The sequence below is a fragment of the Xenopus tropicalis genome, chromosome 6 (genome assembly GCF_000004195.4).
Source record: "Xenopus tropicalis strain Nigerian chromosome 6, UCB_Xtro_10.0, whole genome shotgun sequence".
NCBI lineage: Eukaryota > Metazoa > Chordata > Amphibia > Anura > Pipidae > Xenopus > Xenopus tropicalis.
The window spans coordinates 43,401,068-43,419,904 of record NC_030682.2 but is presented as its reverse complement, the minus strand read 5'-3'; the positions used below and the strand labels follow the sequence as shown (position 1 = coordinate 43,419,904).

Here is an 18,837-nt window from a genome sequence, read left to right as displayed (position 1 = left end):
ACGACCAACAACTTCAATGCAGTTATTAGCAATAAAGGTGCCTGGGGCACTATGTCGACATGTTACTGAACTTGCTGCTATGTGTGCCATTATTCTTATGCTGGAACCTGATAAAAGAATATAATGACATACACTGCAATCACAGTGGTGAAAATTTGCACAAAAGGAAAAATACACAGCTTTATAATATAAATATATCAGTTTTTTTACACCTCTTTTCTGCTTTTCTGGTGAAAATTAGTTTCCACAGATTAATAAATAGGGCCCTAAGTGCACCCGCCATTACTTTGAGATGTCACTGAGCTTTATTGGCTAAAGGAAACTACAGGGGTCTGTAAATAAAATTTGCTGTAGGGTCGCACAGAAGCAAAAATCACCTCTGGTCAAATATACAGTAAGCTGTACTGTGCATGGACTGATTACATTCGCCATCAGGGCTCAGCACTGAGAATATTAATTTATATATATATATATGAAGATACAGAGGGGTGTGCTCAGGGGAGATACGTAAAACAGCTGAACTCCATATGATAGGATTAGGATTAATAACCCGTTGTCCACTTGAGTGCTCCTGAAATGTACTGGTTATCATTATTATTATCTTGATAATTCATGCAGAAGTCTATAGCTCCTAGTCCTTGCCCTGCTAGGTGAATAGGGTTTTCTCATTCATTTCATCTGGGGTTTTTTGTGCAAAATATCAAAACCATGACAAAATGTTTTTTGCTGTGTAATGTTTAATAAGCAGAACTTTTCCCATTATTTTCATACAGACTAAAGAATATTCACTGATAGCTACATTGCCAGGCTGTTCACCTTGTGTGCTTATGATAAACATTTTCACAAGCCTTCACGTGGCCTTTAGACTTTTTAATTCAACTCCCGTTGTTTTTCCTTCTAGGTCCCCCTTCCACTCCCCACTTCAATGTGGTAAAATTCTGCAAATTAAAGACAAAAGGACAAGACAGAAGCCACCAAATAGTATAGACAAAACCATGGATTGATGATAATGTGTCTTCTACAAAGTATTAGACTTATCTCTTTCATTAAGTATAACTTATAACAAGGGCTCCCCAAGGGCATATTTGTAAAGTTGTGCAAGGACCCCAAGACTGCCACTCTAAAGCCATAGTACATACTATACAATTGGTCCTATTTATAAAACTGTGTAATAATGTTTTGTGTAAAATTCAGGAGTACTTCAACAGGTAATATATAATTATTCCAAGGTGCATAAAACATTGTCAATATTTTTGTCATTAGTCAATCAATTAGAAATCAAATGCCATTTATGATCCTCTACAAAACTACATAAAATAAATAAAAACCTGTCTCATAGAAAAAAATGTTTTTAAATTAACTTTTCAAGTGCTCAATTAACAGATACAAAATTTAAACTAAAAAAAAATATATATATTTTCATTTTATGATGTTAGAAATCCATAAGGGCAATGACACATTGGGCACTTTGTAATCAGTGGGAAATTTATCTCCTGTATACAACAAAGTCCCTGAATATAACTTCCCCTCGGTGCAAATTTAAATGACCCCATTTACAACAATGTACATGCAGTGGCCTGGAGTAATCTTGTGACAATGCCTTCTTCCATCTTTGCAATCTAAATTCACACTGAAGGGAAGGTATTTTCAAGCTCTTTGTTGCATGTGAGAGAGGCAATTTACAACAACACAAGGCAACAAACTGCCCTGTGTGTAATAGCCCTTAATAGGGCTGAACTCTGCACAGAGCTCCCATCAGCATTGCCAACTAGTGCCAGAGATGGGAGACTGAGCTACAGTTAATATGTGCTGTGCTACCATACTGTGCAGTGCCCCCAGCTTAAAGGAACAGTAACACCAAAAAATAAAATAGCTTTAAAGTAATAAAAATATAATGCACTGTTGCCCTGCACTGGTACAATTGGTGTGTTTGCTACAGTAACACTACTATAATTTATATAATAAGCTGCTGTGTAGCCATGGGGGAAGCCATTCAAGCTGGAAAAAAGGAAAAAAGGCACAGGTTACATAGCAGATAACAGATAAGTTCTGTCGAATACAATAGTGTTTTATCTGCTATCTGCTATGTACCTGTGCCTTTTCTCCTTTGAATGGCTGCCCCCATGGCTACACAGCAGCTTATTTATATAAATTATAGTAGACTTTCTGAAGTAAACACACAACTTTTACCAGTGCATGGCAGCAGCACATTATATTTTAGTTAGTTTTATACACTTTCATTTTTTGGTGTTACTGTTCCTTTAAGCATGTCTCATTTGGGTACCTCATCATAAGGATTTAGCATACAAAAGAGACATGCTGGGTATATTAGAGTCTATTTGTGCCCTGTTATTCCAGTGATTTGCAATACGTATCAGCCAGTTTTTTCAAAATAATATTAAATATAAATTTAATTTAAATAGGTGCATAGACAGTTTTTATCTGTGTGAGCCATAGATCAGACTGTGCAACACGTTTGCAGATACAGCAAATAGCAAAAACAAAAAAAGAACATGAAGTGATACATTTAATGGCTAACATATGCACAGGAGAGAAAGGAAGCCTTTTAACTAAATATAGTAAAGCAGAGGAAACATTCCTCCTAAAATAAGCAATAGTCATGCCTACATTCTTTATATCCCACCCTGGGTCAACAGACAGAAGAATAGAGCTGGCACGCACAGACGTAGTATCAGCCCACTCTTCTAATATACACATCATGTGCACAAATAAGCCCTTCTGCAGCACTGTAAGGCAAAGGTTACCATCACTGGGTACATACTGCAGAGCTGCAGAATAGGCAATTTTAGTCATGTTATCCTAAAAATATAGATGGTACATAGGGTTCTGTCAACTGTAAAAAAAAATGATGGGTGAATCACCCATTATGTGGCATATTTTTAAAGCGCAAAGAGAGTTTGTTACAGCTTGTTAGTCTTTGCCAAAGGCACAGGGAAATCCCATTATTACCAAGGTAGGGTAATAAAACCAGACTTCACTTCTTCAAATACTGTATGTCTCAGTACATAGCCTACCAAAGCAATCCTCCTATAACTGACAGACACTTTACTATCTCTTTGGACTGCTTTTGCCCACATATGGCTTTTTACCAGATACAACCATTTTGTAAAAATACAGGTTTTTGAAGGGATTGTTCAACTTTAAATTAACTTTGACTTAGTATGACATTGATGTTTTTTCAGCTATTAAGCTTTTTGTTCAGCAGCTTTCTAATCTGCAATCAGGTTACTAGAGTTTTGTTTACCTAAGCAACCAGGCAGGGGCTTGACTGGGAGACTGAAATAAGAAAAGAAGAGGGACTGATTAGGAATATAAGAAATAAAAAGACATAATAGCAATAAAATTGTAGCCTCACAGAGCAATAGTTTTTTGGCTGCCAGGGTCAGTGACCCCCATTTGGAAACTGGAAAGATGTAGAAAAGGAAGAAAAATAATTTAAAAACAATAAAAAATAAATAATTAAGACCAAATACAAAGTTGCAAGGAATAGAACATGCCATAACATGATAACAATTAATTTAAAGTTGAACCACCCTTTTAAGGGCAAACAGAAGTTTTAATCTTGTGTATGTAGCTCTTTAGGGCTCTGGCACACTGGGAGATTAGTTGCCCGCAACAAATCTCCCTGTTCGAGGGCGACTAATCTCAAATTGCCATCCCACCAGCGATAATGTAAATCGCCGGTGGGATGGCATATGTTTCCTCTTAAGGCAACTTCCGCGATTTCACTAGAATCGAGCCGCCGCGTATGCCATCCCACTGGCGATTTACATTTTCGCTGGGGCTTCTGAGGAAGTGGTTTAACCACGAAACGCGTTAAGCCAAGAGGTGAATATGCTCTGACCTATTTTTAATTGATGGAAATAAATTTATGTTTTTATTTATAAGCTATCCTGTGCTCCGCTTTTCTATAAATTCTCTTTGGAAATTTTGGCCCTATCGGGGGCGGCATAAAGTGTAGTAGCATGGATAAGCTTTCTATAGCAGGCTATCCTGATGAGTGCTCCCCCTTCTTTTTCCACATTTCGCTGGTGGGATGGCAATTCGGGGAGATTATTTGCCCGCAAACAGGGAGATTTGTCGCGGGCGACTAATCTCCCCGTGTCCAAGAGCCCTTAGGTTGGGTTGGCCAGCTCAGGTGGTAGCTAGGGACCATATAGAGGAGATTGCCTTAGCGAGAGGGTCTTCTGGCGAGAGCACTGGGGAGAGCCCTAAGAGAGGGTCTCCTAGAGGAAGTAAAGAGAAGGGTGCCTGAACCTGCATATCAACTTTACTGGGGATTCTGTGTGATTCTGTGTTGGTTAATCAGCACTTCCAGTCTCCTGGTCAATTCCCCAAAGAGTGGGTCCTCAACTGCCCGGTAAGCAACCAGCCCAAGGGGGGCAAGGTCCTGGGAGTTGCAGGGAGTACATACATTTGGAGGGCTGCACAGATTAACCCAGAGAAGTGTCCCAGGGAGGGGTGTTACAGTTCAACCTGTCCCTACCCTGGGTGGAGGGATGCCAGTTACCAGTATACCTGCTCTTTCATATAAGCGGAGGCACAGGGCTCCTGTAGCGCTACACACAGTTAATGCGTGTTATAGGTCAAGCAGTAGCCAAATTAGGGCTACATGGATTTTAAACCTCCCACAAGTAGGAATATTCATGAAACGGTAAAATGACAGGTTGCCATATTAGAATTTTTTGTCTTTGTGCAATCATATAGGATTTATAGAAAGAAGGATTTAAAAGCAAGGGTGCCTGAAAGATTCTATGTCCAACACTGTGAATTGTGTTATATAAAATATGTATTGCTTTAGAAGCACAATATTATCTCTAAATAAAATTATGAAAGAACTTGTTGCTTTTCTGTTGCTGAGTATCTTTTAGCATTCACAAATTGCTACAAAGATTTGCCATGTTTACTGGCAGAGGATTATGTACGTGGAATGTATAGCACAAGAACACCAGCACGGACTTTACTAAAGTAAGTAAGAGTATAATGGAGAAAAAGGTTTACTCTACTGGATAATGAGAATGTCACAACGATGGTAAGCATCACAATAAACATAAACCCTAGTGGATAATGGTGACTATCTTAATAAATAGTCACCATTTTGGAGCCTTGCAAAGCCTGAGCAAAAGCAAACTTATTCCAATCACATATAGGAAACCTTTTGGTTTATGCATAATTGCCAGATAGATCTATGCCTAGGTATGGATTGTATATGGCTATTTTTTTTTTACATCATATTACTTTTTTAGGTTAGAGCAGAGCTTAACAGACTGTAGGAGGTTAAAATTAGTTGATGGGGTGGGCAACCTGAATGGCAATAAGATGAGATTTGGGGTGAATGATCTCTGTAAAGCGCTGGATAAATGTTTTAGGACCATAATAAATAATAATAATGCTTATTTTCTGGGACAACTATAGAAGGGTACCTGTTACAAAAAATCTTGATTTTTTTTAAACCTTGTTTTAACTAAAGGAGGCCAGGCTAAATGCTGGGAAATTACAATATATTAATTATTATAAACCATATCAGCCCTTCTTACAAATATGATGAAAACTCACAGGCATATCATCACTGTTTTTTTTTAATCATCTGTTTGGATGGAGTGGATTCCTCAGCCCTGATTGTCGCACTTGCACACAGTAAAGAACATATATGACATGATTACAGACCATTTTAAGGAGAAAGTATGGAGATCAGGGCAGAATGCATTGAACCCGAGGGCTGTTTCCTGGTGTGCTTTTATATTTCCCTTTATACCAGTACCTCTATGACAAAGCATTCTAAGTTCTTTATCTTGGGCTCAGGAGCTGATAGCTTAATGTCAAGCAAACAAAACTCTCCTGTGCAAACATGCAAACAGAGAGAAAGAGACTCCCTTTTGTATGAAGATTTTCTCCTTCAGGAGCAGTGTACTTCAAAGACATTTTATTACATGATTACGACAATTTATATTACACTTTTTTTATATGACATTTAACAACGAATTCTAATGGATTTATTTTTTGGCAGTGATAGGGATGTTCCTGCTACTGCAAAATCTCTCTTTGTCAATTGGTTTTTGTATACCACTTTGTAGCTGGAAGTATAATAACCAGTTTTTGCTCTCCTAGGGCAACCTCTTGTGGCTCAGGAATAGAACTGCCGTGTGCCTAAACCACTCAGTGTCAGAAGTATTTTTGAGATTCTACATTCTCAAAAATGCCTCCTACTGCATTTTTGGTGATTAGCAGGGGTCCCCAAATGTGTTTAAATAATGTGTTTTACATGCTGAGATTTAAATGAACGTGAATGGGCAGGTATTGTTGGGTGCTTCACTGCTGGGCACTTAAGCGTCCTGTCTGACAGAACCCTAAATGTGGCTACATATGGGCTGATCATAAACTTGTTAAAAATGTCACTACACTAGAAACAATATGTTACTATAGACACCATCTCTCCTTACTATACCTGCTACACCCATTTTTTGTGACTCTCCCATTTTACAAAATTTGGCAGGTTATGTAAAGTTTGCTGGTGTTGAGTATTCTGGGCTCTTTTCAATTAGATTCCAGTACTGCATGCTCACAGAGAGAGGGAGAGATGAATACATCCATAGAGCAAGTGTGCAGGCATTTTTGCAGCAGTAAAAAATGTTTCACTTGGTATTCATTTAGTTCAAATTAACAACACTCCAAATAAAGCTAACTCAGTGGGTAGCATATCTGCCTTGCAGCACTGGGGCCTTTTGTTCGATTTTGGTCTGGGCTCTATCTGTAAGGAGTTTGTATGCTGGTTTTCCTTGGGTTTCCTTTGGGTACTTCAAGGAATGCTGTCATGGAAAAACATGTATTTTTAAAAACACATCAGTTTATAGAGATGGCTGCCTACACACCAATATTACAACTAAAAAAAAATAAATTTGTTAGTTTAAGAATATAATTTTAAATGGTTTTTTAGAAATAAAAAATACACCAAAAAATCATGACAGTACCCCTTTAAGTTTTCCTCCTGCACTCCAAAAAACACACAGAAAGGTTGATTTGATGACAGCATTAGACTGTAAGCTTCACAAGCGCAGGGAATGGTGTGTAATCTCTGTGAAGTGTTGTGGAACATGTTGGCGAGTCAGGTTTGTTTGGATGTGCTGTTCCCTTATTGGAATACTAACACTCTTTTATCCTTTGTGTGGCTTTAGGCATCCCTTCCATGTCTTTAAACCTTCACACACCTCCTTCCTCTGAACCCCTATGTGATTTTACCCCAAACTTTTTACATATAGACTCCATGTAGTTAGTTTTATACAAGATACAGGTTCAGTGCCTGTGAAAGATCCTGCTCCCAGATAATCCTGCTGGAAGCAATTTCTTGGAATTATTACAAACAAGAAGTGTTACCAGTGAAACTGAAGCAGCTATAAAACTTTGCGCTAAGAACTGGCTTGTGATATTTAATGTAATAGAGACAAAGAAGGAATTGTGTTTGGTTACTCCCTTGCAATATAGTCATACTCACAAATTTAATTAAATAAGCTGCTGACTTTTATCTGAGTTTAAAACAGATCCTGTGCAACAATGTGACTGTGCAAACCTGGTTGTTCCCTAAGAAAAAATGCAAAAAGACATAAACAGGTCTGGGAACCAACAAATATGTCCATACAAGCAGTCTCATGGAAGAAATGAAGTATACAATATGTTATTTCATAATACCATTATAAATATTAACTAGCATATTTATTTTAGGAAGTAAAATAATATACATTTATCAAGGTTTTCATGGGTGACTGCAGAAAACAGTATGTTTGTGCCACTAGAAATGTCCTTTTCAAGAGCTTTTTACCAGGACCAGCTGCTTTTGAATAAATTCAATCTGATCCTATGTACTTTATACAGGTCTGGACTGGGATTTAAAATAGCCCCTGGCATTTCAACAAGTACACAGAGGCCCAAACAGCCCCCCACCAGCCCACTTAATAGTGTCTTTCTATGGCATCTTACAGCAGCCCCTCTGGCATTGGCCATAATCCACAGAATGCCAGTCCAGGCCTGACAGTATGTAGGAAAAGATGCCAGTAGTCAGGACAAAGCATGATTTTTGTCTGACATGGCCTTGCCGCTTTGTACCTTATCCCAGTTGTAGGTTTCTTGCAGTCACTGTTTTCTTCAGACACCGCATACCTTTATAAGTGCACTAGGTCATGTTGGCATAAAAAAGTTGGTGTAGGGACCTAGAACATTTTAAGTAATATTTATTAGTTAAAACATTTACTGCTGTTTGAGATGAACAGTGTTAACAATATGATAATGGTACAATGTGTGTCTACTACTGTACATTGTTATTGTTTGTGTGTATCTGCTTCTGTACAATGTCATTGTACAATTGTTTGTGTCAGTATAAACCCTAGTTTAAAGGACAATGAAAGGTTAATATAAATTAAAAGTAAGTCTAAAGGCATTCTTTTTAAGTACTTACTGCATATCTAAATTCCCTGATCCCTGCTTGCTTCTCTGAGATATGGTGCTGGCAGCCTACAACATTGTGAAGACTACAGTGACATCACTGAAATCTCTCTCCCCTTCCTGTAGGTGCCAGCGGCAGCCTTCCTATTCTCTGAGCATGTGTGTAACTTGATCCTGTCTCCTGTTCTGAGCTACACATGCCCACCAGCCAATCAGAAGCAGATCTGGCAGGGGGGGGGGGAATGAAACACATGTGCAGTATGAAGCAAGGAGGGAAAGGAAGGGAGAATACATTTTTAGAGATGGCTGCCTGTTCTAGAAAATGTGAAGTAAGTGTGACTGAGTAAATATTTGATTAGGTGAGCCAAAAGTGTGGCATTTTTACTAAACAATAGGAGGACTTTTGGGCAGTATGCTTTTTACATTTTGACTTGCATTCTCCTTTAACCATTAGTAATTTGCACCCGAATCTCAGCTTACCCTCATGACTGAAATGCATAGAAGTGTCACCCGAATCCTCAGAAGCAGTAAGAGCTGCCAGAGGGTCATTTCCTGGCAGGAGTAGAAGAATAATCTGCGCAGACTGGCCATGGCCAACATGCACCCTGATTTTAGGGGATCTGTGTTGGCATCTCTGCTACTGTTTCATGAGAGAAGTATCCCAACTGTGTTTCCCAACACAGATTCTATTTAGAGAAATTATTTAACATATCTAATTAACAACATATCTAAAACTTGATTAAATCAAAATTTTCCTTTAAGGCATATTTTAGTGGTGGGACCTTGGTGGGCCAAAAGAAGCTGATCAGGGGAAAAAGATTTCAGATGACTACTTATTTGTAATTTATTGGCTATGTAAGAAAAGGTACAAAGTTGCTGCATGTCTATTCACCTATAGCAACCAAGGAAGCATTTACTTGTAACCTGTTTAAATGCAAACATCTTATTTGTTATTCTGGGTTACTCTGGCCTAGTTTGGAGGCCAGTTAAGGTGAGACCTGGTGCAAAACTTTACTTGCTGACCTAGACATTCTTATAATATTATCAGGAGTACTCATAAAACCTTGAAGTGAGCCCTAACTAAATGTTGTACAGGTATGGGACATGTTACACACAATGCTTTGGACCTGGGATTTTTTTCCGGATAAGGAATCTTTCTGTAATTTGCCTCTCCATACATTAAGCCTGCTTAAAAACATTTAAACATTAAATAAACGCAGTAGGACTGTTTTGCCTCCAATATGGATTCATGCAGCTTAGTTACCATCAGGTGCAAGGTACTGTTTTGATATTAGGGAGAAAAAGGAAAATTAAAATTATTTGCTTATACAGGTATGGGATCTGTTATCCGGAAACCTGTTATGCAGAAAGCTCCAAATTACGGGGATGCCATATCCCATAGATTCCATTATAAGCCTGAATAGGCTACATTGTTCTGCCCAAGTTCCCATGTATTTCTTTAAATGTCTGGATAAGAGATCCCATACCTGTACCAGGTGAGATTTATAATGAATGAACATAATGTCCCAGCACTGGTAGCAAGAATGAAAGTGAGGAATGCTCACAAAGTTTACACTGGGCTAATATAACCTACCTGAGACTAGCACACCTATTATTATCTTGGCACAGAAATATTTTTCAATACAATGAAATGGGTGACATATAGTTTCATTAATCACACAGAATGCCAGATGGATTTGTTATCGTGTTCTGCTTCACAGAATGCCTGACTTTTACTGCAATGTCCAATTTATTACAATCAAGACACATGAAAAATTGCTTAGTGCTCACTGTTTAACTCTGTTTTAAAGCTTGGTTACAGTTACATACTATTTGCCTTTGGATACATAACTCATAATATGCCACAAAATTATCTTCATACTTTGTGCTATCCTTAGGGTAAATATTTTCTGAAGTTAATGACTCTCCAGCTAGTAACAGGTTACATTTTCCCAGCCCATTTAAAATAAATTACAGGTAGATTAATTATTATTAATAATTGTATGCTGATATTTTCCTGTGATAATTGATTTTCAATATGCCCATACAAAATCACATAAAACAAGAGGTGGGGAGGCATAGCCATCTGCCGCAACCCACCTGGCTTGCAAGTAATGGTGAGTGCACACAGTGTGATGAGCCCAGAGACACATGGTCCTTATTGTAGGCATTAAGTACATGGCTTTCCTATGGGTGACGGTACTGAGTTCTACCCTAGATTTAGTCAAATGGTGTAGTAGCAACACGGGAAAGGCTAGGTACAAAACATGTTTAATAATTTAGGATTAGGCTCAGGCAAACCATTGGCAGCCATATTACCAGTGCCCAAAGGTTTTAATAAAAGAAGAATCTATCTATCTATCTGTCTATCTATTACACAATACTTCACACAAAACTTGATATATGAGATATATAAATAGAGTTCATTAAACAAAAAAAACCAGGTAAGGGCATCCTTGCAGATCAGCTACACGGGGAATTCATTGGTGATTCCTAAATGGGAATTGGATAGCCCTATTGCAACATGTTATCCAGGCTATACATACATACCATACATTGCATTTCTTGCTCAGCATGTAACCAACCAGACTCTGAACAAAGCCAATGCATCATTTATTAAATACATTCACCTGCCTCAGAATTCCACAAACTGACTGAAAAGTAGCCTAAGGCTAATGCCACACGGGGCGTATTTTCAGCAAGCCGAAAAACAAGAATAAGCCCTGCAACTGTAAATTCAGCCTACCTTGTGCCTGCACCTGAATGAAATGAATACGCTTGGGTGCAGGCACATGTAGTCAATATCCGCCAAAAAACACAAGACTTAACATTTTCGGCGGATATCGGCTACACGTGCCTGCACCCTAGCGTATTCAATTCATTCGGGTGCAGGCACTGGTAGGGGCAATTTTGAGCGTATGCAGCGTATTCTCAGCAAGCGGTTTTCGGCTTGCCGAAAATATGCCCCATAAACTCCATGTGGCATTAAGCTAATGCCAAACTTAGCGTATGACGTATATTTTCGGCAAGCCGAAAAATGCTTTCTGAAAATATGCGCCATACGCACATGTAGCCGAAAGAGCGTATGGCGCATATTTTCGGCAAGTGTTTTTCGGCTTGCCGAAAATATACGCCATACGCATGGCGTAGCATCAGCCTTAGCCTATGCTCTGATTAAAACCTCGACAAACAACTGGGGGACAGGCAGCAAAGTGACATAAAGAATATAAAATTGTCAGCCAAAAGAAAAGTCTTGTTGTGCCTGAGTATCTGTTTATTGATATCCATATTAAAGCAGCAACTGGGACTCATCACAAAGAAATTTATACCAAGCTCAAACATCTAGCTGCACAGAAAATTTATAGAATTGCCTTAATAATGATGGACTAGCGACACCACTTCAGTGTCAGAATATCCATTCACTGAATTTTTAGCACAAGAAAACTTAAAGGCTACTTTGCTTAATTGTAGCAAGTAATGGAGATTTCATTTGCCACTTTTGTTTTCCATCTGTAGGTACATTTCCTACACACTTCCAAACATGTTTTTTATATTTATTGATAGGTTCCGTGCATGCAGAAAATTTAGATTTCCAATGTAAATCATTAAGAAAATAAAATGTATATTTAATCCCATAGTGCTAGAATTGTGCACAAAAGACCCTTTCAATATTGCAGGTCAGACTTTACTTCTATCTAAACCTGCCACTGTGTTATATAACAGCCACTAGAGTTCAGTATTGTGCCACTTTACTTTGAAAGGCTGTAGCTGCTCTGTGTGCCAGTATTCAGTGTGTTCAGATCATTGTTTTTGAGTGGTACTTTTGCAGTACTGGTAAGAGCCCAGCAGGTGCCTTGCTGCTATTACATGGCAATTGCTGCTGCTGCTGCTAACTCATAGAAGAACTCCAGTTGTTTCTCTTCTGCACTAACATGGATATCTTATTCAACATCTAGGGGCACATTTACTAATCCTCGAATCCGAATCCCGAATGGGAAAAAATCGGATTGGAAACGAAAATTGTGCGACTTTTTCGTCGCTGTCGCTTTTTTTTCGTATTTTGCGCGACTTTTTCATCGCCGTCACAACTTTCTCGTATTTTACGCAATTTTTTCATCGCCGCTGCGATTTTTTCGTATTGAGCAATTGTAAACGGCGGAAAAAACAATCCGAATTTTTTGCAACGGCGACGAAAAAGTCGCGGAAAATATACGATAAAGTCGTAACGGCAACGAAAAAGTCACGCAAAATACGCAAAAGTCGCGGCGGCGACTAAAAAGCCGCAAAAAAATGCATTTGGACACTTTCTGACATTCGTGGATTAGTAAATGTGCCCCCTAGTGTCCACAAATGTTCATTTTATGGTTGTAAGATAAAAGCGTGCATTCCAAACTTCCTTGTACTTCAATGCATGCAGTAAAACTTGCATATAACATATACAATAACATGTATACTGTGATATTTGTAGGCACATGTATCCATAATTATAATTTCTGTTGTGATATTTTACATGTGTTAGGATTGACTATAATAAACCAGCATCCTGGGGTCATATTTATAAAGGTATGGTCCTAACAACTGTATATTTTAGCACATAACAGCATTAACAACAGTATATTTGTAAAATACAAAAGTAGAACCGGGAAAAAGAAACACTGGAACAAGCAAGTACAGAGTTAAAAAGAAGTGGTATACTTACAGTTACAACATTTATTATACTGAAGTTAATGGATCAAAAGTCAAGGATACAACTAATAAATGCATATTGCATAAGGTATTGATTGCCTTTAAAATAAATGCAAACATGTGCATCTACTTTGACTAAATCTTATATAAATAACCCTTGGGGTTAGTAGCTTGCATTCACCATACTAACTTAGACACACAATAACTAGACAGAGACAATGAGTGAGGTGGTGTAAGGCCGCAGCTTGTTTTATTAAATCAACGTACAACTTAAAGTTCATTAAATAATAACTTGTACACTTTTTTATATGACTGACCAGCCTCTGCTTACCTCAGCAGGCCGTCTTCCGAAAAAATGAAATATATAACACTGCCATAAACCCGTCCAGCATGTTTGTATAACCTTTTAAACATATTTTCCTCAATACAAGCTGCGACAAACCATATATATATATTATATATATATACATTTTTTTTTTAATATATAGAAATAACAAAAAAGAAAAGGAAAAAAGGGGGGGGGGGGCGGGAGGGCCAAACGCAGCCCACCGTTCCTGCACGGCTCGCAATGGTGAAGCGGTAAGCCCGCGAAAACCACCCCCATTTAACCCCTCGCACCCCGCGCTCCCTCCAATGAGCGCGCTCCCCCCACCCGTGGCGCAACCTTGCCGCACCAATAGCTGGCGCCCCCCTGCTCGCACTAACCCCATACGATCGCAGGGGGGATGCCCTCCCTGCTCCCTCCTGATTGCTGGCATGATCTAATAACCTTATATTACACAGCTTTATTTTTATGGTTGTACAAAGCATTCTGTTATAATGATTATGAGATGGATTCTAACAAAAAATTTGACACACCTTTAGAAATAAAACTCTTAAAGCCTCGTTTGCAAACTCAAGTGCAAAGGAGGGCCAGAACTAAGGGTAGGCAGAAGAGGCAGGTGCTTAAGGTGCAATAGGGAGTGGGGCACTAGGCACATATCTCTCCTGTCTACCCATAGCTCATCTTTTTAATTCCAGATTCTGGCCAAACTGGGGAAGTGGCAATGCACAATGGCAATGAGAGGTCCTTCCTTCCTGCTCCTCACAATTGCACATAACACAGTGGTCCCACTTTTCAAGTCCCCCCCCCCCCCCTTCCTTGTAACACCCCCTGGCCCTGGTTGTCAAACTCAAACAAACTACATTGCCCCGCTCACTGTGGCGAGGGTGTTAAAGGTGGTGCTTGCTTGGGCACTCTCTTCATTTGGTCTGGCTCTAGTGCAAAGTACTAGTTTGGATGTAAAACCAAGCACGCATTGCCTCTATTTACAAAAGGTGCATGCATACTCCTAACAACTTGCAGCTACTTCTGGGAAGCACCAATTCACTTGTCCAGCCTGTTCTGATGGATGCAAGTACACACACGGATACTAAGCAACCATGAACTAAACCCAGCCTTGACATGGCCTTCCAGGGCTCCCAAAGCAGGTTGTATCAAAGCTGCAACTAATTTGCAACAAGTCATTCTGACTCGAATGCAGGGAAATATATAAGTGCCGATAACAGCCCTGTGGCAAGAAATTAAAGAAATGTGTTACCACATGGTACAGGAGGAAGTCAACATTGAGTAAGTAGTAGAAACTTAAAATGGACTTGCTTTGGAAGCACAAATAAAAGTTATCACAAATAAAGGTAAATCAAGATATAGTGATCTCAGGTTTAGAGGAATATAAAAATCCTATAAAAAAGCAGACTTGTTCTTTTTCTTCACTGTGTCACAACAGCATATTGTTATAGACAAAATAAAAAATATTTCTAATATGGGTAGGCAAAAATGTAATCTATAAAGACTGGAGTGAGCATGTGTCTAACATAATGGCCAGAACACTACTTCCTCCTTTACATCTCTCTAACCTCTTAGTTATTCAGTGACTTTAGGGGAGCTACATGAGACAAACCTGTTCAGGTCAGATTTGAAAGCATATTAACTGAACAGTTATGTCCCATATGCCCCACCCCCTCATGTCTCTGATTGGTTACTGACTGCTAACAGCTTAGAGAGCTGTAAAGGAGGAAGTAGTGTTCTGGCTATTATGTTAGACATCTGCCCACTCCAGCTTTAGCTTACATTTTTGCCTAACTAACTATACTGAAAACATTTTGTATTTTGTGAAGTCTATCTATTTTACCCAGTTTCATTTTTACACTGAACTGTTCCTTTACATGATCTGGGTTGGCATCTCAGCTACTATTTCATTACAGAAGTATCCCTTATAGACTGTTTCCCAACACAGTTTCTATTTAGAGAAATTATTATTATATAATTATATATACTATTATAATACATTTAATCAGTGTTGGACTGGGGACCCAGGGGCCCACCAGAAAACCTTAGACTCTAGGCCCACTTTCCAAACTAATATTCCTCCTTTCTTCACTCAACCTCTTTATTCTCCTCTCTTTAATTTACATGCTAGCATCTATCCTTCCATCTATTTCTCCTCTTTCTTCCCATTCAGAAATAGGGAATGACCATGAAACAGGCCAAATGTCAGGAGCAGGAGAGCCCACCAAGTGTTTTCCAGGTAACCTAGTAGGCCAGTCTAACACGGCATATATTAAATAATATCTAATTAACTTCACTAAATATTAATTTCTTTTACTGAGTGGTGGGACCTTGGTGGGCCAAAAGAAGCTGATTCGGGGAATAAGATTGCAGGTAACTACTTATTTGCTCTTTATTGGCTATGTAAGAAAAGGCACAAAGTTTGCTACATGTTTATTCATCTATAGCAACTAATCATCAGGAAACATTTACTTGTAACCTGTTTAAAAACAAACATCTTATTGTTAAGATGGGTTAATTTGGCCTAGTTTGGAGGCCAGTTAAGGTGAGACCTGGGGCAAACACTAACTTGCTGACCTAGATATTCTTATAATATTAGCAGGAGTACTGATAAAACCTTGATAGGCGATGAAGTTAGCCCTAACCAAATGTTGTACAGATATGGGACATGATATACACAATGCTCAGGACCTGGGGTTTTCCAGATAAGTGGTATTTCTGTAATTTGGATCTCCATATCTGGAGGAAAAAAGTCAGCTAACAGAAATATATTGGTATCCCTGGTAACCATGGTTGGAGCATTTGTTTCTACAGCAATCAATATAATGCTAGGAATTGTATCTTCTTGTAGGGCAAAATGATATTTGAATAATAATGAACAATGTGTTTGAGAAGAGCACAAAGCAATGAAGGTATGGGGCAAATAGTTTACTTGCTGTGTAATTGTTTTTTTTTTTTATCACAGATTGATAAAATCAGAACATAAAAATTACAGCTGCATATTACAGCTAATGAGATCTCTGCTGGGAATTCTGAGGCAGGGATTTATATGCAAAACTGTTTTCCATTTTAATAACCACAATTTTTTTAATAACACAATCCTAAAGGATTCATCACAGGAAACAGAGTTGCCGTGGCACTTGCCACAGCCCATAAGCATAAAGCATAAGCAGCCCAAAGCATAACATTTTAATGTTCAATGATATACTGCATATGTTGCTTTCCCCAGCTACTTTAAATATTTCTGCCTGAGACTATACTTTGCCCAGAAAGATTTGTTGTTAAACTTCTTTGTTCCGTTGTTCTAGGGTCAAGCCCAGATAATACTACTAGGCTAGCCACACACAGACAGATATTTAGCCAGGTTGGCACATGAGCAGTTCTTTGTCAAAAATTTCTATAACCAACCAGGTCAAATTGGGTTATTTTATTTTTTTTTAACCCTTACTCCAAAAATCAAATCACATGGGTGGGACCATCAAACACAAAATGCATCGTTGACCAGTCTAAAACTTTTAGCCATGCCAGTTTAGGAGTTATTCCTGAATACAAGTGCAGTTGCAGTCAAATGCAAATTTTCCCAAAGACATTGCACAAATCCTTACACTTGTGCTGGGCATTTGCCTGGTCTCTCCCTCTTCCCATTCTGAATTGAGCGCAGTGTGCCTATTAGTGCAGGAGAACCCTAGAGTATCTCTAAACGTGGCACTAGCTTTAGGGTTCCCACACCGGCCTGCATCAATCGCCCCCAGCACACCTGTGCCTAAAGACACAAGCATAATTTTGAACGCAAGGTGCCACCTGGGTTTTAAACACAATTGTGTCTGCTTATTATTATTAGTATTATAACTTCATCAGCTGCATTGCCCTCTTTTGACTGCAATTACATTTCAATAATGAAAAACACCCTTTTTTTTTTAGCACAAATTGTGCCAAAAATTACACTTTAAGCACCGAACTTGCAGTCATAAATGACCCCTTATATGTACAGTTTTCTGCTTTCAAAAAATAGAGAAAGGAAAGAGACATTTTGTTAACAAATAAACCACTCCTTTCAGCTTCTCTCTGCTTACATATTACACATTGTCGTCATAATGTAACTGAAAGTTTAGAGTTAAATAATAGTGTGCACAAAATATTCTACACTTGACATCCCCCTGTGATGGTAACTATATGTGTCCCTTGCATAATTCTGAACTTTGTCTCTAACAAAAATAGCATCTATCAATAGCACAATGAAACCGTTTGATAATAATATGACTTAGTTACATTCATTTGAAGTTATATTTTCTACAGAGGGAACTAAGAACAGTATGAATAACTAGGACTTTCCAGCAGTTAGTAGCCGCCAGAAATCTGTGGGCATCATACTAGCTGAGGATTACACCAACCTGAGTGTGCAGTATGCCTGCCTGAAAACAGAGCCCATGTGCAGTTTTGTCTGTCACACCCCTTTTATGCCAATCCTGAATCTACCCCAAGCACTTTCATTTTATAATATAATACACCTGTATATAACATGTAGATATTTACCTTGTCCACAGACTTGCTTTCATTTGTCACAGTTTTCCGCTTTGATTCATTCTTGGTTCTGCTCAACCTCCTGGTAATTTTGTCTTTCAGCATGGATGTATATCCAATTTGTTCATAAATAGGGTTTGTTGTCATTTTTGCAATATACTCTGCAGCTTTTGTCTCTATATACAAAGTTATAAGGCCATCTGTTACCAAATCGTGAATGGATTCAAACCTTTTCTCTCCCACAAAGTGTTTTCCATCATAGAAAAGTCTGTAGTTTAAGGTTTGATGACCGAACCTGGGAAAAAGAGCATTTGTCAGAAACACAGGTCTCAGCGCTCAGCACTGCCTCCTGCACATCTCTAGTTTATATGTGAGTGCAGACAGACTCACATATAAAACTGTGATGGAGGGCTCCTAGAAGCATTCCATTCCATATCCATTGACATATTTAAGTTGGATTTGGTTTCTGGAAGTGCAATTGCATTCCACTTCAATATCGTATCAAAGTAAATCAGATGTTATGTAAATGTCTTTATCTATATGCTGATAAACAGTAATAGCTAAAATAAAATTGCTTATGCTAGTTTAAAAAAATCAATGCTTAATTGATTAATGTAGTTATGCAAATAAGTGATTTACTTTCATCTGAGAAAGCATAACCCTCTTTCTCCTGGTTTGGAAGAAAGTATTTTCGGTAGCTCATCCCTTTTTAACGTTATGGCCTGATTCCTTTTTCTTGGATTCTATGTAATCTGGCCACAGGCCTGTGCAGCACTCTACAATATGCAGCAAAAATACAAAAACATATAACCAAGGTTGACTAACATTGCAATAACAAAATATATACA

At 38.5% G+C, this 18,837-nt stretch overlaps 1 protein-coding gene across 1 annotated transcript in view; it reads right to left on the bottom strand.

Annotated features, from left to right (window-relative positions):
- Positions 1–18,837, bottom strand: part of chn2 (chimerin 2) — a 154,646-nt gene that overhangs the window by 46,762 nt on the left and 89,047 nt on the right. The window contains exon 6 of the mRNA XM_002933382.5: positions 18,002–18,284. Coding sequence (XP_002933428.2) covers positions 18,002–18,284 — 283 coding nt within the window. The remainder of the gene's footprint in view (positions 1–18,001; positions 18,285–18,837) is intronic.